The sequence below is a fragment of the Pelophylax lessonae genome (genome assembly GCF_965119305.1).
Source record: "Pelophylax lessonae genome assembly, chromosome: 1".
NCBI classification, from domain to species: Eukaryota; Metazoa; Chordata; class Amphibia; order Anura; family Ranidae; genus Pelophylax; species Pelophylax lessonae.
The window spans coordinates 596,469,100-596,493,890 of NC_138768.1; the positions used below are offsets into that span (position 1 = coordinate 596,469,100).

At 41.8% G+C, this 24,791-nt stretch overlaps 1 protein-coding gene across 1 annotated transcript in view; it reads right to left on the reverse strand.

The window, feature by feature from the left end:
- LOC309555882 (alcohol dehydrogenase 1-like) overlaps positions 1-24,791 on the reverse strand; it is a 48,646-nt gene that overhangs the window by 9,953 nt on the left and 13,902 nt on the right. Inside the window, exons 5-7 of the mRNA XM_082258054.1 lie at positions 20,175-20,388; positions 18,305-18,565; positions 2,170-2,305 (exon numbers count right to left, since the gene is read on the reverse strand). Of these exons, the coding sequence (XP_082114180.1) occupies positions 2,170-2,305; positions 18,305-18,565; positions 20,175-20,388 (611 nt within the window). The remainder of the gene's footprint in view (positions 1-2,169; positions 2,306-18,304; positions 18,566-20,174; positions 20,389-24,791) is intronic.

Genomic DNA, 24,791 nt, shown 5'->3' on the forward strand with positions numbered 1-24,791 from the left:
AATAATCTCCTCCTGAGGTGCACAGATGTGCATTTCTCTATGACCTGATCTCTGATTATCTCCTCAGTTACAGTCCCAAAATCACAAGACTTTGCCAAATATTTCAGCCTAGTCACATAACCGTCTGTGGTTTCTCCCGGTTCTTGCACAGCCTGTCTAAACTTATATCTTTCATAGGGAATATTTTTCTTTGGCTCAAAGTACTCACTCAGTCTATTCATGGCTGTCTCATAGTCCGAATCTTCCCCTGTTGCCCCCAGGGTTTCAAAAATGTCCTGAACTTGTGATCCAGCTAGATGCAGCAGCATGGCTCTCTTCTGAGCAGGTGCAGTCACTCCTGTGGCTATAACATAGAGCTGAAATCCCTTTTTCCACTTGTCCCAGCGCTGTGAGAGACTAGTGTGGTCTCCAGACACATCAAACAGTCCGATAGCCGGTAAATCCAGAAAGCTAGCCATCCTCGTCGCCAAAATGTAGTGTATTAACACAGGCCAGGCTGTACAGGTTGCTTCTTTATTCACTGAACACCACGCATAAACTGACTTCAGCCACACCCAGCTCCCAGACATATACATAGTATTGTAACATTTTGCAGACAGCAACTTAAACCGTTGCTTACCATACTACACCTATATCCGATGGCCAAAATATCGGTATCTGTATCGGCATTAAAAAATACGATATCGGTCGATCACTACACTATACAATTTTCTTATTCAATCTCTTTTATATATACCTTCAACAATGAAGTGCAAGGGCCTGCCTGATTGCATTTTTGAAAGTTAAAGTGTTTAGGTTTGGCCCATATATTATATGAGCTTATTAAAAGAAAATTGTATAAGAAAATTGTATAATGCATGGCCAGCCTTACTGAATCCTTTTCTCCCCCGGCAGATGGTATTATACTATGCTCCAATGGTGAACTGCCCTCTGCCTTAGGGTCCTTTCACATCTGTCCGTTCCGCTGACGGACTCCACTTTTCTCAGCGGGGATCGATCCGCCAATCCCCGCTGAGCAGGCGGATGACAGCTCTGTCTCTGCTCTGTGTGCGCAGACAGAGCTGTCAGATCCCCGATGTCCTCTATGGGGGAATCGGATGCGAACGGACCACCTATCCATTCTCATCCGATCCCATCCGCCAGACGGATGGAAAATAGGGTTTCCATTAGCCCGGATTTCATGGACAGGATCAGAACAGATGTCAGCAGACACGTCTCCAATGACATCCGCTGCCCCATAGGGATGGATGGGGCATCCGATCAGGTCCGCCTGAAAAACTGACAGGCGGATCTGATCGGACCGTATGTGTGAAAGGGGCCTTATTATGTTCAATGCAGAGGTATGGACCCTGCATCAGTCTTGATGATGTCAAGACTTTAGACTGTGGTAGCAGGCAGGAGAGGATGATACAGGGATGGTCTGTTGGCATGGAGGAGCGGAGGATGGGTAATTGAAGGGTTAGTTCGCCTTTCCCAAATATGTATCTATGCTGATAAGGGACATCTGTAGATAAAAACAAATTGTGCAGCTTTGACTAAAGTTGAATCATTTCCTTGTTATAGGTAGGTGTAGGCAATTTATGTACCTCATGAAGCCTGACCTGAAAACTCCCAGGACGCTGCTAAGTGAGGTACAGTTATTACTGTTTACCTCCACCATCCCAGGAGTGAGCTCTCAAGCTCTGAGCTCAGAGCTAATGCATCAAGGGAAAATGTATGTGAGGGGGTTTGAGAAAGAGCTTACTCCTGTGATGGTGGAGGTGACCAGTGATACTTGAGTCTCTCTTAGCAATGTCCTAGCAACTTCCTGGGAAGCTTCAGAGCAGGCTTATGACTTACACCTATAACAAGGGTATTGTTTAATTCTGGTCAAAGCGTCACAGCTTGTTTTCACTACAGTCATCCCTGATCTCTGATTGCACAGGAAGTTTTTTTTTTGTAAAGTTGAACTATGCTTTTAAATCTTCTTTTCTAGTCCCACAGACCTAAACCAGTTGTTAACAATTGCAATGCAACCCAACTGCAACGGAGATTTTTCATGTTTCCCACGGCTGAGCTTTAAACACAACATGATATTCAATGATATATTAAAGTGTCAAAGTATCACAGTACTTGAACAATGTAAAAGAGAAGCAGACATTTTATTCACTTTTTTATAGTAAAATGTACCTCCATATAGAGAGCTTTTCAATGTGCGTCCTGTAAGGAGAAGCAAAGGAGAAAACGAAAGCTGTGCGTCATAGGCAGCTAGTCCCATTACCACAGTGGTTCCATATCCTGGATGAGTACACTCCAGTGCTGCTTTCTAATTGGGAAAATAAAATCAGAATGAATATGTCAGTACTTGTGAAATAGATGTTAAACAGCTATAGTCTGGCTTTAAACAAGACCTGTCATTAAAGAAACATGGAGGCTTTTATTACTGCCCATTTCTTTTGAAAGTATTAGCTGTCATGTTGACCCTCTTTTTTCAATACTAGTGTAGAACCCTCTAGTGTTTGCTAGAAGTGAGTTTAGGAAAAAGCATTTATCTGGCCCAGTCACTGAGTCACTGAATTTGGGTCAGGATTATTAGAGGTTAAGGCTGGATGACTCATCCTGAAAGCTCTCTGGTGTCTCCCCCTGTTGCTGGAATGTTGAAGAACATTCTAGTAGATAGTTGGCAGAAGCTAGGAGGGGATACTGTAAATATTTATGGGCCATCAGCCAATAGAGATGTATAGAACTGTTCGCCGGCGAACAGTTCCCGGCGAACTTTGCATGTTCGCGTTCGCCGCTGCGGGCGAACATATGCGATGTTCGGTCCGCCTCCTATACATCATCATTGAGGCAAACTTTGACCCTGAACATCACAGTCAGTAGACACATTCCAGGCCAATCAGCATACCTCCCTCCCACACCCTCCCACCTCCTATAAATAAGCAAGGGCAGCATCCATTTTAGATCATTTCTGTGTTACTGAAAGCAGGGAAAGTGCTGGTGCTGCTGCTGCTGTTATAGCTAGGGACAGTTCCCGGTCTTGTTAGCCAGTGTTCTTGGTACACTCCTGCTGTAAGGACAGCACCCCAAAAAGCCCTTCCTAGGGCTGGTATTTGAGGTTTTTTTTGGATATATATATATATATATATATATATATATATATATCTCTATTGTCCCCAAAAGCCCTTTTGAGGGCTGGTATTTGTGTAATTTTTTTTGTTCTGTGATATATATATATATATATATATATATATATATATATATATATATATATATTGTCCCCAAAAGCCCTTTTGAGGGCTGGTATTTGTGTAATTTTTTTTGTTCTGTGATATATATATATATATATATATCTATTGTCCCCAAAAGCCCTTTTGAGGGCTGGTATTTGTGTAATTTTTTTTTTGTTCTGTGATATATATATATATATATATATATATATATATATATATATATATATATATATATATTGTCCCCAAAAGCCCCTTTGAGGGCTGGTATTTGAGTATTTTTTTAATATATATATATATATATATATATATATATATATATATATATATATATATATATATATATATATGTAACATGTCCAGAACCAGAAAAAAAAATTCATATAGGTGTAAAAGGGGTTCCCACCATCCCTGCTCTACTGAAAAATTATCTTTTTTTTTCTGGTTCTGGACATGCTACAGAGCTGAAACGTCACAGGTACACTTTTTAGACCCCCTATACACTAAATCACACAAAAAAAAGTTCTTAAAAATTGTCATTTTTGATAGAGAGCCAATTATTGGAAAAAAAAAAAAAAAAAAAAACAACAAAAAAAACATTTCTTTGGATTTATTGTTTGGGGGGGTCTAAAAAGTGTACCTGTGAAGTTTCAGCTCTGCAGCATGTCCAGAACCAGGAAAAAAAAGATCATATAGGTGTAAAAGGGGTTCCCACCATCCCTGCTCTACTGAAAAATTATCTTTTTGTCTGGTTCTGGACATGCTACAGAGCTGAAACTTCACAGGTAGGGATGATCGAACGGTTCGGGTCCACCATCGGTTCGGCCCGAACATTGGGTGTTCGAGGTTCGGCCGAATTTAGAACTTTTTGCCCAAAAAGTTCGGAATTCGGCAACCAGAACCGCCCAAAATGCAATGCTTCAGGAAATGGGCTTTAAAAGCCCGTGATTGGACCAGAACCATTAGCAAAAGCCAATTGAGGGGGCAGGAGAATGCTAGGAATGTGATTGGAGTGACTAGGGGGTCCCTAGACCAATCATTAGTGAATACGCCCCCCAGTATATAAGATCGCCCCCGCCATATTCCCAGCATTGTTATACTGGACATGGAAGAGAGTGGAAGCAGTTCTGTTAATTTTACTTTAAAAGTGTCATTTAGCTATTTTTAGTGTGAGGAAAGGGATATCTAGTGTAGTTAGAGTGCTCCTTTACACTTAAGTTAGCTTCAAAAATTTAGTTTCTGTAGGGAAAGTGTTAAGTGTCAGGGGACCGTAGTGTAGTGTAGGGTTAACTGACAGTGACTGCTATGGCAGGGTGACAAAACCCTTCCATAGCAGGGTGACCGCTATAGAGAAATGATCATTTCTCTGCTTCGGGACAGGTATGTGGCTTCTCACCAGCAAGCATTTTTTAATGCTGCAGGGGCTGCCACTGCCAGTGCTTTTTTGAGGACATGTTTGATGTCAGACATGACATCTGAATATGTGTATAGGGGGTATATATAGACATATATGTCTGAATATATACCCCTAGACATATATAGGTGTGATAGTAGCAGAAATAAATGCTTGCGCTAATGAAATCATTTACAGTAATATATTTCTGCTACTATCACACCTATATATGTCTAGGGGTATATATTCAGACATATATGCCTATATATACCCCCTATACACATGTTCAGATGTTTTGCCTGCCTCAAAAGAACCCCAAAAAATGCCAAAAAAACGCTAGTGTCAAAAAAAAAAATGCCCAGGTGTGTTTTTGCTGGCATTTTTTGGGGGGTTTTGGAGGCAGGCAAAACATCAGAACTTGTGCACAGTACCACTATACACAAGTTCAGATGTTTTGCCTGCCTCAAAAGAACCCCAAAAAATGCCAAAAAAAACGCTAGCGTCAAAAAAAAAATGCCCAGGTGTGTTTTTGCTGGCATTTTTTGGGGGGTTTTGGAGGCAGGCAAAACATCAGAACTTGTGCACAGTACCACTATACACAAGTTCAGATGTTTTTCCTGACTGCAAAGAACCCAAAAAAATGCCTGCTATTAAACCGGCAAGGTGTTACAGCAGAGAAGCCATATTCCTGTGCTTAAAGTTTTCTAATACAAACAATCTTTTTTTTTATGGTTCTGGACATGCTACAGAGCTGAAACTTCACAGGTACACCTTTAGACCCCCCAGACACAAAATCACACAAAAAAAAGTTCTTAAAAATTGTCATTTTTGATAAAAAAGCCAATTATTGAAAAATTAAAAAAAAAAAAAAAAAAAAAAAAAGAGATTTTTTGATTTTTACTTTGGATTTAGTATCTGGGGGGTCTAAAAAGTGTACATGTGAAGTTTCAGCTCTGTAGCATGTCCAGAACCCCCCAAAAATTAGCATTTTCTTATAATTTTTATTAGAACAGGAATACGGCTTCTCTACGGCGCTTTTTCTTGCATTTATCGGGCATTTTTGGAGGCAGGCATGACTTTTTTTGGATTTAGTGTCTGGGGGGTCTAAAAAGTGTACCTGTGAAGTTTCAGCTCTGTAGCATGTCCAGAACCAGAAAAAAAGATAATTTTTCAGTAGAGCAGGGATGGTGGGACCCCTCTTTTACACTTATATGATCTTTTTTTGGGGTTCTGGACATGCTACAGAGCTGAAACTTCACAGGTACACCTTTTAGACCCCCCAGACACAAAATCACACAAAAAAAGTTCTTAAAAATTGTCATTTTTGATAAAAAAGCCAATTATTGAAAAATTAAAAAAAAAAAAAAAAAAGAGATTTTTTGATTTTTACTTTGGATTTAGTATCTGGGGGGTCTAAAAGGTGTACATGTGAAGTTTCAGCTCTGTAGCATGTCCAGAACCATAAAAAAAAAAGATCGTTTGTATTAGAAAACTTTAAGCACAGGAATATGGCTTCTCTGCTGTAACACCTTGCCGGTTTAATAGCAGGCATTTTTTTGGGTTCTTTGCAGTCAGGAAAAACATCTGAACTTGTGTATAGTGGTACTGTGCACAAGTTCTGATGTTTTGCCTGCCTCCAAAATCCCCAAAAAATGCCAGCAAAAACACACCTGGGCATTTTTTTTTTTTGACGCTAGCGTTTTTTTTGGCATTTTTTGGGGTTCTTTTGAGGCAGGCAAAACATCTGAACATGTGTATAGGGTGTATATATAGGCATATATGTCTGAATATATACCCCTAGACATATATAGGTGTGATAGTAGCAGAAATATATTACTGTAAATGATTTCATTAGCGCAAGCATTTATTTCTGCTACTATCACACCTATATATGTCTAGGGGTATATATTCAGACATATATGTCTATATATCCCCCCTATACACATGTTCAGATGTTTTGCCTGCCTCAAAAGAACCCCAAAAAATGCCAAAAAAAAACGCTAGCGTCAAAAAAAAAAATGCCCAGGTGTGTTTTTGCTGGCATTTTTTGGGGAATTTTGGAGGCAGGCAAAACATCAGAACTTGTGCACAGTACTACTATACACAAGTTCAGATGTTTTTCCTGACTGCAAAGAACCCAAAAAAATGCCTGCTATTAAACCGGCAAGGTGTTACAGCAGAGAAGCCATATTCCTGTGCTTAAAGTTTTCTAATACAAACGATCTTTTTTTTTCTGGTTCTGGACATGCTACAGAGCTGAAACTTCACATGCACACCTTTTAGACCCCCCAGATACTAAATCCAAAGTAAAAATCAAAAAATCTCTTTTTTTTTTTTTAATTTTTCAATAATTGGCTTTTTTATCAAAAATGACAATTTTTAAGAACTTTTTTTGTGTGATTTTGTGTCTGGGGGGTCTAAAAGGTGTACCTGTGAAGTTTCAGCTCTGTAGCATGTCCAGAACCAGAAAAAAAGATCATATAGGTGTTAAAGTTAAAGGAGGCTCCCGAACCACATCCCTGTTCTACTGAAAAATTATCTTTTTTTTTTCATGGTTCTGGACATGCTACAGAGCTGAAACTTCACATGCACACCTTTTAGACCCCCCAGATACTAAATCCAAAGTAAAAATCAAAAAAATCTCTTTTTTTTTTTTTTAATTTTTCAATAATTGGCTTTTTTATCAAAAATGACAATTTTTAAGAACTTTTTTTTGTGTGATTAATAGTTAATGGGGCATGACCCAGAACCCTAGGCACTTTTTAGGGGCATTTATTGGGTTTTAGGGCTTAAAAATGGTGTTTTTTGATTACAGAAGTTCGGGTCCCATTGATTTCAATGGGGTTCTGAAATCCGAACCGAACTTTCGTGAAGTTCGGGTGTTCTGGTCGAACCGAACTTTTCAAAAGTTCGATCATCCCTATTCACAGGTACACTTTTTAGACCCCCTATACACTAAATCACACAAAAATAGTTCTTAAAAATTGTCATTTTTGATAGAGAGCCAATTATTGGAAAACTTAAAAAAAAAAAAACTTAAAAAAAAAAAAAATTTCTTTGGATTTATTGTCTGGGGGGGTCTAAAAGTGTACCTGTGAAGTTTCAGGTCTGTAGCATGTCCAGAACCAGAAAAAAAATAGAATTAGGGCTAGGGTTAGGGTTAGGGTTAGGGTCAGGGCTAAGGTTAGGGTTATTTTTAGTGCTTAGGGTTAGAGTTAGAGGGGTAGGGGTAGGGCTACTAACTCTAACCCTAAGTATCTCACCGTAACCCTAACCCTAGCCCCTAACACTAAACCTAACCCTAACCCTCTAACCATAACCCTAACCCTCTAACCTTAACCCTAACCCTCTAAGCCTAGCCATAAAAATAACCCTAACCCTAAACCTAACCCTAGCCCTGACCCTAGCCCTAACCCTAGCCCTAACCCTAGCCCTAAGCCTAACCCTAGCCCTAACCCTAATTCGTATTTTTTTCTGGTTCCGGACATGCTACAGAGCTGAAACTTCACAGGTACACTTTTTAGACCCCCTAGACACTAAATCACACAAAAAAATTCTTAAAAATTGTCATTTTTGATAGAGAGACAATTATTGGAAAACTTAAAAAAAAAAAAAAAACTTAAAAAAAAAAATTTCTTTGGATTTATTGTCTGGGGGGTCTAAAAAGTGTACCTGTGAAGTTTCAGCTCTGTAGCATGTCCAGAACCAGAAAAAAAATAGAATTAGGGTTAGGGCTAGGGTTAGGGTTAGGGTTAGGGCTAGGGTTAGGGTCAGGGCTAAGGTTAGGGTTATTTTTAGTGCTTAGGGTTAGAGGGTTAGAGTTAGAGGGGTAGGGGTAGGGCTACTAACTCTAACCCTAAGTATCTCACCGTAACCCTAACCCTAGCCCCTAACACTAAACCTAACCCTAACCCTCTAACCATAACCCTAACCCTCTAACCTTAACCCTAACCCTCTAAGCCTAGCCATAAAAATAACCCTTACCCTAGCCCTAAGCCTAACCCTAGCCCTAAGCCTAACCCTAGCCCTAACCCTAATTCGTATTTTTTTCTGGTTCCGGACATGCTACAGAGCTGAAACTTCACAGGTACAATTTTAGACCCCCCCAGATGCTAAATCCAAAGAAATTTTTTATTTTTATTTTTTTTTTAATTTTTCCAATAATTGGCTCTCTATCAAAAAATTACAATTTTTAAGAACTTTTTTTTGTGTGATCCCTCTCCGGCATGCCACAGTCCAGGTGTTTGTCCCCTTGAAACAAATTTTCCATTACTATTGTGGCCAGAAAGAGTCCCTGTGGGTTTTAAAATTTGCCTTCCTATTAAAGTCTATGGCGGTTCGCCGGTTCGCGAACATTTGCCGATGTTCGCGTTCGCCGTTCGCGAACGGCGAATTTTAGGTTCGCGACATCACTATCAGCCAATCCCCAGGTGTGGGTCTGGCAGGGTCTAGCAAGGGAAAGAGAAAGTAATAGGCCAGGAGCTGAGGCGCAGCCTAGGCAGAAGGCCTGCATGACTGGGGTTTGGACTTACAGGCCACAGAGCGAAGGGTTAATTAAGTTCAGGGTTTTTAAAGTAAATAAAGGACTTACCTTATTGGTGGAGGTCAGGGTGGGGCAGGGTGTGATCTCAAGGGGGTCTTCTGGGGGAGTATTGATTGTAGCTTCATTCCAGCAAGGGACAGCTCAGGGTGAGAATCTCCCTCCCGCCCCATGGGTAAGGTTTTTGGGCTGGCATGTGTTATTGGGGTTACTATGGGGTACTTTGTCAGGGCAGCTGGCAGAGGTCGCTGGGTTTTTGAAGGCAGGGGATTGGTACGCTCTTTGGAGAGCGAGGGTCTGGGCCCATCGTTGGTATGGGTGTACCTGCCCTAATAAGTGGTGGTGTTAATAATCAAAGTTGGAAACTGGCTGTATCGGTTGGAGGAGTTACAAGTGTTTGTCCCCGAGTCGGTGTAATTGCGTCTGGGGGCCTATGGTGACACTAAGGTGGTGACAGATACAGCCGGTTGGTCATTTTAAGGGTGCCTTCAAAAATCTGGAGACCTATTGGGAGAGCAGGTAGTTTGTTGTCAGGCTGGTTTTTGGATGTTTTATATTTAAAAATGGCGTAATAAAAATGTGGTTATTATTTATGTTTGTTAATAAATAGGCTGCCTTGGCCGTTTTTAAACCATACAAGGTGTGTGTGGTCATTTATTGGGACACAGGGAGGTGTGTGGGTTGTTTGGTTCAGGCTCGGGCAGCCGATACATTGGGCAATACCCCAGTCAAGCCCATAAATAGATATGAGCCATGCCAGGAGGGAATCGGGTGGAAGATAGAGAAGCAGTGATGAGGAGAGGCTGTCGGTGGCCTTTGAAGGACCCCACCTGGGGAGAGATTTTACCCTCAAGATAGCTGACATGGAAGGATCCCACCATAGGAGGCAACTGGAGTGATTCATGCCGGAGAGGCAGCATGAGAGAGCAAGCAGAGACAGTGAGTATTTCCAAAAACACATGACTCACCAGACAGCAGCAGTCTGGGTCATTATATATATCATCTGAAGAGGCCCCTATCCTACATTTAAATCAATGGATATGGAAAGGTTGGGAGACAAGGATTTCGGGCACTAAATTTTCATAAAATTGCTTTTTATTAAACAAACATTTTAAAAACATCTAGTGATACAAGCAGATGAGAAAAATCTACATTGAACATGAGACCAGAAAACGGTCGACAGTATCAGATATAATCTTGCATGAGGTACTAGACCTTCATATAGTATGGGAACAGTTGTGTACAGAACAAGTTGTATTATGCATACATCCAATGTGATATACTTCAAAGCAGACAGAGCCTGCCGGCGGACACCTCGATGCTCAGGGTGTCAGTCAGCAGGGTCGGCTGAAGTTTACAGTAAATACGTGGTATACATTACTCATGACAGTTTGCTCAACATGTTTCGCCTTCTCGGTGAAAGCTTCGTCTGGAGCTTAATAATTGTTTTGTCTGTGTAGAAACATAAGTAATTTTAAAGAGACAGAATGTATTATTTACTACAAATTCCATAAATGAGAATAATGCATTTTATATGTGATATACAATGTCAATGTAAAAGAAAAGGCATTTCACACATATGATATTACTGTTCTAGCCATCAGGGGGGGGGGGGGCCCGGTGGGGAGGCAAGAGGACAGCCATTGGGACACATGTGGGGACACACACCGTATGAAATAGATAACACTATTTTTTAGGCATCAGTATATATAAATGATAAAGAAAACAAATCTGTATAGGATATGAACATACCTGTACAGTGTATATTCTGAACTTTTTTGGTACTGTAACGAGGAGGACTAAAAGACGGTCACTGAGCTCATAAATGGGGGAGCCGATGTTCACAAGGAGTATAAATACAAACGCTCCTGTGTGTTTGTATCTGGGTTGGATATAGAAAGTGCGCTAGTTATAATATGTCAAACCATTATCGGTAGAAAATAGCCACACCCGGTGCATGTTGATACACAGATAGGTGAGGATAGAGTTGTTTGTATATAGAAAAGGAAGAAACCCATTGAAGAAAGATGCATGGACATATACCAATCACGGGGAGGGAGTTTCTACTTTATGTCATCATATACCGCAACAATTAGAGGTTTTTATGAGAAGAGTTCCAAAATAGTAATTGCCTAGGTATAAGTCGCTTGTATGGTCCTAAGTCTCCATACAAGCAAAAACATAGGATACTTGATTCCCTCATGTGAGGTGCAACATAATTCGGCCTTGAGTGTATAATGAATTAGAAAGATTGCTTTTAATACCGCATTTCTCTCAATGAGCCCAGCGGTGGTAGTCCATGCATGTTTCAAGACAGTTTAGAAATCACCCATAGTTACATACGAGTGTATTGGGGGCTCTCTAATAATTAAACATGCTCACCGATCCTGCAGAATACTTTGTTAAGATAGGGATAAATTAGACCTGCCTTGTAAGTGGCAGACACTGTTGAATTGAGAAAGGATTAAAGACAAAGTTGTAAGTAAAATGGTGTGCATAATCCAAGAGATAGCAAAGATATAAGTTTGTCGGCTTACCCTGTTGAGCCAAATTCCGTCATAGATGTCCTCCCCGGATGGGGAACCGCCGCCATACTCGGACGCTTGTATGGCGCCCTTTTATGGCGTGGGTCCCGGGCGGTTCGTCAGAAAGACGTCGCCACCCCGGCCACACCCCCCGGATATGACGATGCGGCGTAGGCGGAAGTGACTCCGCTGCGGCCACTCGTAACGCTCCGAGAGGGTAGGTCAGACTCTCAGAGCTGACAGGCTCCAGAAAGTCTGATCTGGTGCCACAGGAAACGATGCTCCTGGGAGCGGAAGTCCACTGTGGCTTACCAGGCCGCACATATATCACCGGATTGGCTAAAACTCTAGCGTCCCACAGCGCCCCCGGAGGTTACTAGCATGGCACACTTAGATACAAAGCATCTGCAAACACATAATAACAGAAATACATTGATCTGAGTAATAATTACAGAAAGAAATATATACAACAATAGTTAACAAAGAGTGATAAGAACAAGAAGAACCAAGAATATAGTAATGTATTATATTCTAAAGAAAGAGAAAAGAGAAAAAGGGATAAACAGAATATGTTAATAAGGGAAAAGAAAAAAAAAAAAGGAAAATAATAATAATGGTGTATCTAGCACCCAGGCAATTTGGTGCTTAAAAAATGGAAGGACTAGAGCCGTTAGGCCCAAAAATTGAAGACACTACCCTCAGTAGCTTTTGAACATATGAAGAGCTGAGTTTGGAAATTATGATTCTCCAGAACACAATCCCATAAGTATCGAAGAGGCATAAAAGTCAGCACATGGACATTCATTGGGTTTCATATGATGCGACAATAATTCTTGTAATGATTAGTAAGGGACAATTAGGGGTAAAAGACACGAAGGGAGGGGGGGGGGGAAAGGAAACAGGGGGTGGAAAGATGGTCACGCCAAGCAAGCCGACACCCGTCCTACCCTCCACAGATAACAAACAGTAACGAAGGCGGAAAAAAGTTTTATCTTGAATCATTAAGAAATGCATGATTTATAAAAATGATTTATAAGATTGGGTTTCATTCAAACCCGGTCTAACGGTAGCATTGAGACGTTCGATCCAAATGGTTTCCCTCTGGAGAATTCTTTTGTCCCAGTTGCCCCCTCGTGGGTCCTGGGGGATCACATCCAGGACATAAAAGCGTGCTTTTTTTGGGTTGAATCTGTGGTAGAGGTCTAGGTGCCTGCTCACGGGCGTGACCATCTTTCCTCCCTCTGATATGTATATATGGTCATTTATCCTCTGACGGAGCTCTCTAATTGTTTTCCCAACATAGAACATGCCACATGTACAGTGCATGAGATACACCAATCCACGAGTGTCACAGTTGGCGCGAAAGGTAGGGGAAAAATCTTCCCCATTGGGTAGAACAAAATGGGAACCCTCCTTAACCCATGGACACATGGCACAACCACGGCATCTATACGTACCCCTATTAGTTATTTTGAAATTTTTTATGGGTTGGTAGTGGCTAGCTGTTAATTGATCTCGTAATGATCTAGTACGTTTAAATACAATTTGTGGGTATGGCCCCACATATTTGCTCGTGATTGGATCATGACTGAGTAAATGCCAGTGTCGTTCAAGGATGGTTCGGAGTACATTCTGGTGGCTTGAAAACTTAGTTATGAGTTTCACCGTGGGTTGTGTATCTCGATCTTTAACTCTAAAAATTAGACTATTCCGATCTTGTGAGAAGGCTCTATTGTATGCTGTACGTAAAAGGCGTTTACTGTAGCCACAGGCTTTTAAGCGTTCACGTAGTGAGTTGGCTTGGATTTTGAAATCTCTATCGGTTGTGCAGTTACGCCGAAGGCGTGCGTATTGGGCATAGGGAATACTGCGTATTAGTGCCGCTGGATGGGCACTTGACGCATGCAATATTACATTACCAGATGTTGGTTAAATGTTGTGCCATGCGTCCATGGGTTAAGGAGGGTTCCCATTTTGTTCTACCCAATGGGGAAGATTTTTCCCCTACCTTTCGCGCCAACTGTGACACTCGTGGATTGGTGTATCTCATGCACTGTACATGTGGCATGTTCTATGTTGGGAAAACAATTAGAGAGCTCCGTCAGAGGATAAATGACCATATATACATATCAGAGGGAGGAAAGATGGTCACGCCCGTGAGCAGGCACCTAGACCTCTACCACAGATTCAACCCAAAAAAAGCACGCTTTTATGTCCTGGATGTGATCCCCCAGGACCCACGAGGGGGCAACTGGGACAAAAGAATTCTCCAGAGGGAAACCATTTGGATCGAACGTCTCAATGCTACCGTTAGACCGGGTTTGAATGAAACCCAATCTTATAAATCATTTTTATAAATCATGCATTTCTTAATGATTCAAGATAAAACTTTTTTCCGCCTTCGTTACTGTTTGTTATCTGTGGAGGGTAGGACGGGTGTCGGCTTGCTTGGCGTGACCATCTTTCCACCCCCTGTTTCCTTCCCCCCCCTCCCTTCGTGTCTTTTACCCCTAATTGTCCCTTACTAATCATTACAAGAATTATTGTATCTAAGTGTGCCATGCTAGTAACCTCCGGGGGCGCTGTGGGACGCTAGAGTTTTAGCCAATCCGGTGATATATGTGCGGCCTGGTAAGCCACAGTGGACTTCCGCTCCCAGGAGCATTGTTTCCTGTGGCACCAGATCAGACTTTCTGGAGCCTGTCAGCTCTGAGAGTCTGACCTACCCTCTCGGAGCGTTACGAGTGGCCGCAGCGGAGTCACTTCCGCCTACGCCGCATCGTCATATCCGGGGGGTGTGGCCGGGGTGGCGACGTCTTTCTGACGAACCGCCCGGGACCCACGCCATAAAAGGGCGCCATACAAGCGTCCGAGTATGGCGGCGGTTCCCCATCCGGGGAGGACATCTATGACGGAATTTGGCTCAACAGGGTAAGCCGACAAACTTATATCTTTGCTATCTCTTGGATTATGCACACCATTTTACTTACAACTTTGTCTTTAATCCTTTCTCAATTCAACAGTGTCTGCCACTTACAAGGCAGGTCTAATTTATCCCTATCTTAACAAAGTATTCTGCAGGATCGGTGAGCATGTTTAATTATTAGAGAGCCCCCAATACACTCGTATGTAACTATGAGTGATTTCTAAACTGTCTTGAAACATGCATGGACTACCACCGCTGGGCTCATTGAGAGAAATGCGGTATTAAAAGCAATCTTTCTAATTCATTATACACTCAAGGCCGAATTATGTTGCACCTCACATGAGGGAATCAAGTATCCTATGTTTTTGCTTGTATGGAGACTTAGGACCATACAAGCGACTTATACCTAGGCAATTACTATTTTGGAACTCTTCTCATAAAAACCTCTAATTGTTGCGGTATATGATGACATAAAATAGAAACTCCCTCCCCGTGATTGGTATATGTCCATGCATCTTTCTTCAATGGGTTTCTTCCTTTTCTATATACAAACAACTCTATCCTCACCTATCTGTGTATCAACATGCACCGGGTGTGGCTATTTTCTACCGATAATGGTTTGACATATTATAACTAGCGCACTTTCTATATCCAACCCAGATACAAACACACAGGAGCGTTTGTATTTATACTCCTTGTGAACATCGGCTCCCCCATTTATGAGCTCAGTGACCGTCTTTTAGTCCTCCTCGTTACAGTACCAAAAAAGTTCAGAATATACACTGTACAGGTATGTTCATATCCTATACAGATTTGTTTTCTTTATCATTTATATATACTGATGCCTAAAAAATAGTGTTATCTATTTCATACGGTGTGTGTCCCCACATGTGTCCCAATAGCTGTCCTCTTGCCTCCCCACCGGGCCCCCCCCCCTGATGGCTAGAACAGTAATATCATATGTGTGAAATGCCTTTTCTTTTACATTGACATTGTATATCACATATAAAATGCATTATTCTCATTTATGGAATTTGTAGTAAATAATACATTCTGTCTCTTTAAAATTACTTATGTTTCTACACAGACAAAACAATTATTAAGCTCCAGACGAAGCTTTCACCGAGAAGGCGAAACATGTTGAGCAAACTGTCATGAGTAATGTATACCACGTATTTACTGTAAACTTCAGCCGACCCTGCTGACTGACACCCTGAGCATCGAGGTGTCCGCCGGCAGGCTCTGTCTGCTTTGAAGTATATCACATTGGATGTATGCATAATACAACTTGTTCTGTACACAACTGTTCCCATACTATATGAAGGTCTAGTACCTCATGCAAGATTATATCTGATACTGTCGACCGTTTTCTGGTCTCATGTTCAATGTAGATTTTTCTCATCTGCTTGTATCACTAGATGTTTTTAAAATGTTTGTTTAATAAAAAGCAATTTTATGAAAATTTAGTGCCCGAAATCCTTGTCTCCCAACCTTTCCATATCCAGAGACAGTGAGTAGATTAGCACAGTGCTATGGGTGAGACTGTCAGCCTTAACAGTAATCTCTTGAAGGCCGCAGTGTGCCAAGTCTTCATCTAACCTTGCCCTGGGGAATCACTGTGTGCATGTGCCAGTCAGGAGGACTGGGGAAAGCAGGCACCCAAGGGTGGCTGGGAGTCTTCTGCAGTGGTAATAGTGGGCTAAGTGTCTACAGGGGGGGGGGGCAGAAGGAGATGCTGTTCACTCCACAATGTACTAAATTATCCACACAGGGATGGAATGTTCCTAGCCTGTAATGAGCTTTTGCTGAATTGAAAAGACTGGTAATTCCACCAGAGTGATCAGCAGGCATTGTGTATAGTGAACCAAGTTTGTGCAGGAGGAAGGAAGAAGAGGGTCTTTGAGTAAATAGGGAGAAAGTTGTCCCCTGTTTGTTCATTGTTCTGGACATTTTTCAAGTTGGGCATCTCATAATCCCCTACCCCATGTAAGTTATCATCCCCTAATAAAACAACAAAACCATCCAAGGACTGTGTTTTAGTGAATGAAGGAAATGCTAAGTGACTGGCTGTGTAGCAGTGGGGGGCCCGAACATCAGCAACCCCTATGAGGGTAGTCCTACACATATAAATATCCCATAACATTTAATCAGATGACATTTGTGGATGAAAGTTGAGTCAGCAAAACAGCCAGGCAACTAGCATATTTACAAGGAGGTCAGCAGTAGCCATTCTCACATTTCTTAGGTTTGTTTTAACAGAATAGGGATGTTAAAAATATTACTGAGACAGGTCATAAATGTTGAAGATACAGGAGATCTCTTTTTTTCTCCTACAACCATGCATGCAGTTGTGGGCGAAGCCACTTACCTTGAACGTGAGGGTACCTTTCGCCATGATCGTGCTCATCAATGCCTGGGACCAGACAGGGACTGCGATCATGTGAGAATCAAACATTAAGGCAGTTCCCCAACCTAGAGATGAGCAATGTCACTGTGTGCAATAATACAATTACAGGGTTCCTCTGAAATTGCTGCCTGGTGTCACTACATACCTTAGCTTAATATATGTGGCATTTAGGAGGGACACCGCTAAGCCCATGCGCTCTCCACCTGTCCAGCGTACCGCTGCCACCTCACTCCTGGTGACAGAATGGGGTCCCGCCATGCATATATCATGGACCTCACACATGCACTTGTTAAACTCCTCAGCATCAACCTTAACCCCCCCCCCCCCCCCATCTCTGTTTCATGCTGGTGAAAATTGAGCCATCACGTGAAGACATTCTATTTGTAAAACCACATAAAGGGAATTTATTTAAGCTGCTAAAGAAAACTATAAAAACTATAATATTGTCTGTAGTCCTTTAAAACTCAACAGTTTTTTTGTTATTATAGATGTAGCACCCTCCTAGTTAGGTGTTAGGTAGGCAGAGTAGTTTTGGATCTGTCTGCTTATCAGCAGAGCAACAGGCAAAACATATATTCTCTCTGCTTATCAGGGAGCAGGATTGATAGTTAGGGCTGCTCAGTGTGCCCAGTGCGTATTTAGGTGATCCAATGGGGAGGCACGTTGGATACTGGAGGAAACCTGACCAATGGTACACAGGCTTTTGATACTCTCCCAGTGGGTTGGCACAGACAACTGGTGCATTATCGGACAGGGTATAAAAAGATATGGGCTCATGAGGTAGGTGTCTTTGGGCGGGAAGCCAGGTCCCAGAAGGAGGGTGGCGGCTGCCTCCTCTTCTGCAGCAGTTGGTGGTGGTCAAAGGCAGTTCGCCTGGTGAGCCAGTGCATGTGAGGCTGAACCCAGAGGTCCAGGAGAAGCTGACTGAAGGAGTTGGGGCAGCATTGAATCTGGAAAAACAGTGTCCGTGAGTACAGAGGAACTTGCCTAGGGGTCTGCCCAGGAAGGGGACCACCTCAGAGTGTAGAGTCAGTGGACGGGTGCCAGCTAGCATGGAGAGATAGGGGGTACTAGGGGAGTGCCCTGAAGAGAAGTACAGTACCATAGCAACACTTATCTTACCTTCATTCAAGTGGCAGGATGAAGCAGCGGCCATGCCGCACTCTCAAGTTAGATGTCCTAGAGTGTAAGAGTGTAATACTCAGCAGTCCTCTAGGGTGCAGTGCTACATATAGGATGAACATTTACACCATGTCTAACTAGTTTAAGCTATTTCATGGTAGAATATATTTACAATTACTTACCATAAGATCAGTATTGCCGATGCATTCAATGGAATAATGTACTCCATCTCCTGTCATTTCCTTTATCACCTCCTGGATTGGTTTGTTATAATCATTGGGATTGATGCAGTCAGTGGCTCCAAACAGCTTTGCCTTTTCAAACTTGCTGCTGTTTATATCTATAGCAATAATTCTTGATGCTCCAGAAACTTTACATCCAATAATGGCTGACAGCCCAATGGCACCCAATCCAAATACAGCACAAGTAGTACCGGGCTGCACCTGTTGGTTAAACAAATAGGTTTCTGATGTATTAGATCTTGGTTAAAGTATTAGATCTTGGTTAAAGTACACTTCTAAGTGAAAATGTCCAAATTGGGCCCAAAGTGTCAATATTTTGTGTAGCCACCATTATTTTCCAGCACTGCCTTAACCCTTTTGGACATGAAGTTCACCAGAGCTTCACAGGTTGCCACGGTTGCCACTGGAGTCCTCTTCCACTCCTCCATGATGACATCATGGAGCTGGTGGATGTTAGAGACCTTGCGCTCTACCACCTTCCATTTGAGGATGCCCCACAAATGCTCAAAAGGTTTTAGGTCTGGAGAAATGCTTGGCCAGCCCATCACCATTACCCTCAGCTTCTTTAGCAAGGCAGTGGTTATCTTGGAGTTGTGTTTGGGGTCGTTATCATGTTGGAATACTGCCCTGCGGCCCAGTCTCCCAAGTGAGGGGATCATGCTTTGCTTCAGTATGTCATAGTACATGTTGGCATTCATGTTTCCCTCAATGAACTGTAGCTCCCCAGGGCCAGCAGCACTCATGCAGCCCCAGACCATGACACTCCGACCACCATGCTTGACTGTAGGCAAAACACACTTGTCTTTGTAATCCTCACTGCCACACATGCTTGACACCATCTGAACCAAAAAAGTTTATCTTGGTCTCATCAGACCACAGGACATGGTTCCAGTAATCCATGCCCTTGGTCTGCTTGTCCTCAGCAAACTGTTTGTGGGCTTTCTTGTGCATCATCTTTAGAAGAGGCTTCCTTCTGGGACGACAGATATGCAGACCAATTTGATGCAGTGTGCGGCGTATGGTCTGAGCACTGATAGGCTGACCCCCCACCCCTTCAACCTCTGCAGCAATGCTGGTAGCACTCATACGTCTATTTCCCAAAGACAACCTCTGGAAATGACGCTGAGCACTTACTAATCTAGATATAGATAATATAGATTTATAGATAATAAATGTATGATATAAAAAAGGAAGAAATTTAGATCTACAAGTACAGGGAAGATGTATCAGATTAAAAATCAAATTACTTGTGTGACCACTGGGGTCATTTATGTGTTGGAATGTGGATGTGGGCTCCAATATATGGGGCGCACGTCCAGAGCCCTACACGTACGAGTAGGAGAACATATCAAAAATATTAAGAAGGGTAAAATTGACCATAATGTGTCCAAACATTTAAAACTTGTACATAATCAAAATCCTATCAATCAATCATGTATTAATTGATTGCATGATTGATGTGCACTGTTGAATTTATTACAATTTGTATTTACCATTCTCATTGTTTTAAGTGGTGCAGCACTGTTATCGAAGTTTTATGACATTTATATGTAGTGAAACCATTTTTGGTGTCGGTAGCCACTTATATATTATTTTCAGTTTGAATTTTTATTGTGGTTGCGCTGATTTATATATTTACATTCTGTTAGTTTGAGATATCAGCTTTACATGGACACCTTAGTGAATGTGTGACTGGAAAACTGTGATGGCAAGCATATAACGCATATATACCAACATTTGTAGTTTAATATAGTAACGTTGGTGATATTTGCCTTAACTCATCAAATAGGTTAACACACAAAAAACATACTTTGGCAGTATTGACAGCAGCTCCATATCCTGTTGGAAAACCACACCCAAAAAGACATATCTTTTCCATGGGTGCTCTGTCATCAATCTTTGCAACAGCATCAGTAGGGGTGACAATATATTCAGAAAAGGTGCTGCACCATGAAAAATGATTCACAACTTTTCCTTTGCATGAAAACCTTGTGTCAGCCATTTCTTTCTGTGGTTCACCTGACCTGTATGTAAAATAAAAGGGGAAAAAGAGACATCATTTAAAAATATGTCTTTTTCCAGAATAAATGTTTAAAAGAATTTCAGAATTAAGGGCTCTTTCACACTATGTGTGTGACCTGTGTTTTTCTGCATTAGATATATGCGGGTCATTACTAGGGCACATAGAAAATAATTGTTTTCTATGCGTCCTGTTTACACAAAAATACTAGTATGTGTTTGTGCATTGCAGAAAAGAAAAAAATCATGTCACCTCACATCATGTGACACTTCGAATACACTTTAATCAAAGTGGTAAAAAAAAAAAAAAATCCCTGATCACTAAACCCCCCCCCCCCCCCCAAAGAGTAGTACAGTATTACTATGGTGACACTGATCTACTCTAATGAAAGCATGTCAAAACAAATAGTAAAATATTTTTTAAAAAGTTTATAAAATAAAATGTTAAACAAAGTATTTTTAAAATTGCACTGCACCGAAATGCATGGTACAATGCATTGTTATTGTCACAAATGCATGCACATTTAAAAGATGTGTGGGGGTGCCATTAAAAATTGGCAATTTATTGGCAGCTGCGCATGTCTGCAAAAGAGCAACACGTTTTTGTGCAGTGTGGGAAGGAGTGGGATTTTCCATGTGCTCCCGTACCTCACCTGGTATAAATGACATCTTATTCTTTACCCATTGATTTAAAAGGTCCTCAATGTAACTGTTTTAATCAATGGGTAAAGTATGAAACCTTTAAACATTTGAACTTGTAAACATTAAAAATATTGTACTTTTGTACCTGAATCTCACCTTATTATTACTTTCTAGCTTGAGCGCATGCACCTCTAATAACTTGAGAGCGAACCAGGGAGGCTTGCGGCAAGACTCTGATCCTTGAATGATGGGCCCGAAACAGCTAGCTTTTTTACCCTGGCTAATGATGCACCCTAATTGACTAATATAGCCGGGATCAATCATAAAGGGTTTTTTTCCCTTCTGTTTTTTATCCCTACTGCTCAGCTGTGCTGGCACTCGGTATCTCTTCTCATATTCTGTAGCATCGTAGCTGCTTTTATCTCCTAGTTATTATTAACACTGAGAGATTGGTTTTCTTGCATTTTGTCTTCAGAGTTACAATGATTTGACTGTAAGAAGCATTTTCAAATCCACTGTTATCATAGCCTTTTCCAGAGGGAGATATAATTACTTGTGGATTAGTAAAGTTATGATGGTTAGTGATTGACGAACATCGGCCGGGGCGGTTCGCGAACGTCAGCCGCAAATTTTCTCAAAAGTCTGCGAACCGCGAGTTCGCGGCAGGCCCCATTGACTTTAATGGGAGGTGAACTTTAAAAACCTTTAGGTCATATTTGCAGCCACAAAAGACTTACTAGCTGTGCACAAATAGTCCCAGCACATAGACAAGGTCATAACAGAAGTATTGCATTTGGAAAAGTTGCCCTAAAATTATTATTTTTTTTCATAAATCAGCCAGAACTGACAGCAGCCGGTAAATACATGTCAAATACATATAGGGTCCATTCACACATCTGTAAAATGGGTCCGCATCCATTCCACAATTTGGCAGAACATTTACAGACCCATTGATTTTCAATTCCAGTCTGAAAAATTAGGCATTCACAGGATAAAGAAGTAAGTATCGGCCATTCCAGGCCCCAAAAATTAGCCCACATGCGTTTACCTAACAGCTAAGAACATTGTATTCTGTGGCTGAAGGTACATTAGGCATTCACAGGATACAGAAGTAAGTGTCGGCCAGTATTGGCCCCAAAAATTAGCCCACATGGGTTTACCTGACAGCTAAAAACGTTGTATTCTGTGGCTGAAGGTACATTAGGCATTCACAGGATACAGAAGTGTCGGCCAGTATTGGCCCCAAAAATTAGCCCACATGGGTTTACCTGACAGCTAAGAACGTTGTATTCTGTGGCTGAAGGTACATTAGGCATTCACAGGATACAGAAGTAAGTGTCGGCCAGTATTGGCCCCAAAAATTAGCCCACATGGGTTTCCCTGACAGCTAAGAATGTTGTATTCTGTGGCTGAAGGTACATTAGGCATTCACAGGATACAGAAGTAAGTGTCGGCCAATAATGGCCCCAAAAATTAGCCCCCATGGGTTTACCTGACAGCTAAGAATGTTGTATTTTGTGGCTGAAGGTACATTAGGCATTCACAGGATACAGAAGTAAGTGTCGGCCAGTATTGGCCCCAAAAATTAGCCCACATGTGTTTACCTGACAGCTAAGAACGTAGTATTTGGTGGCTGAAGGTACATTAAGCATTCACAGGATACAGAAGTAAGTGTCGGCCAGTATAGGCCCCAAAAATTAGACCACATGGGTTTATCTGACAGCAAAGAACGTAGTATTTGGTGTCTGGAGGTACATTGGGCATTCACAGGATACAGAAGTAAGTGTTGGCCATGAAAGGTCCCAAAAATTAGCCCACATGCGTTTACCTGACAGCTGAGAACGTAGTATTTGATGGCTGGAGGTACATTAGGCATTCACAGGATACAGAAGTAAGTGTCGGCCAGTATAGGCCCAAAAAATTAGACCACATGGGTTTACCTGACAGCTAAGAATGTAGTATTTGGTGGCTGGAGGTACATTAGCATTCACAGGATAAAGAAGTAAGTGTCGGCCAGTATAGGCCCCAATAATTAGACCACATGGGTTTACCTGACAGCAAAGAAAGTTGTATCCTGTGGCTGGAGGTACATTAGGCATTCACAGAAAAAATTATTGTCGGCCCTGAAAGGCCGCAAAAATTTGGCATTCAATAGACATGAAATGCCTTTTATGCCACTGTATTTAGCGAAGACAAGGACCAGGAATTGTTGTGTGTGGATGGCGGTCTGGCGGATATTTGTGACCTGGCATGAGGAATTTCAATGAAACATGGTCTACTGGTCACATGTGTTGAATTCCTCAGAGATCAATGCCTCATTCATTTTTATAAATGTGAGGTAGTCTACACTGTCATGAGCTGGGTGAGTGCGCTTATCGGTCACGATCCCCCCTGCTGCGCTGAACATCCTTTCGGAAAGCACACTGGACAGGGGGCAAGCCAACAGTTCCATTGCAAATTGTGCAAGCTCTGGCCAGAGGTCAAGCCTGCCCACCCAGTAGTTCAGGGGTTCATCACTCCTCAGAGCGTCCACATCGGCCGTTAACCCGATGTAGTCAGACACCTGTCGGTCTAGGCGTTTCCTGATGCTAGATCCGGAGTACAGCTGTCGATGGTTCGGCTGAAAGAAGGATCTCATATCTGAAGTGACCAATACATCTTCAAACTGCCCTATTCTTGCAGGCGCTGTTGGATTGCTACCCGCAACTGTCTCTCTGTGACTGGAAATTCCTCTGCCAGCGCACGCAAAAGCAGAATGCAGCATTTCCCGCAGCAAGACCTGGAAGTGCTGCATTCTGACCGCCCTCTGTGATTGTGGTAACATTTCTGCCATTTTTTGTTTGTACCAGGGGTCTAAGTATGTTGCCACCCAGTACTGCTCAAGCGCTAACCAGTCAACCATTACAGATATTTGGACCTAAAGGTTGTTTATACATCCATCAAAGGGAACTGGCTGCTCAATATCTGTTCTTGGGTCAGAAGATGCCACTACATGTCACATTATAGTGCTCAGGCACACAGCTGGTCACATTCCCTATGTTCTCAGCTGCATAACAGCTGGGGGAAGAGCAGCAACAGTACACTGAGCTACCCAGTTAAAGGCTCTGCAGGGAGGGTGTGTCAGGACAAGTCTGATCATTGGATCAGAGCAGGCCAAGTTCCCAGCACAGCTATCTTCCATATCTTTATATGTGCATACTGCATTGTCCACGTATGAGTAACGTAGGAGCAGGATATTCTGGATAAGAAGCCGAGGAGAGGTCTGATCCACCCATTTAAAGGGATCACAGGCGTTGGGGTTCCTTGTGACCTGCCATAATCTGGTAAGAGGCAACGTGTGGCGCACCCCAGCACCTGGAGCACTATAGATCTAAACAATCAAGTTTACACAAGCACTCCTTTGTTGCATTAATTGCTCAGGATTACCAAATATATTAGAGACACTTTAATCACATTTTTTAGAGCACTGTAAATCTAATGTTGATATAATTTAAAGGTATATATCACTTGTGATTTAATTTATTTGTGGATGCACTATGAAGCACTTTTCCTGATTTGCAATAATCTTTGCACAAGTAAAGGTTAGCACTTGCACCTTATTTACTAAGTTGATGCACTAGTAAGCACTTTGATTTGCAATCATTTTTTTTTTGCACCAAGTACAGTACAGCACGTGCACTTTTACTATAATATTGATTATATAATTTTATTGGATTTTTATGAAAATAATTTAGTATTTGTATTTAGCACTATAAAAGATTACCAG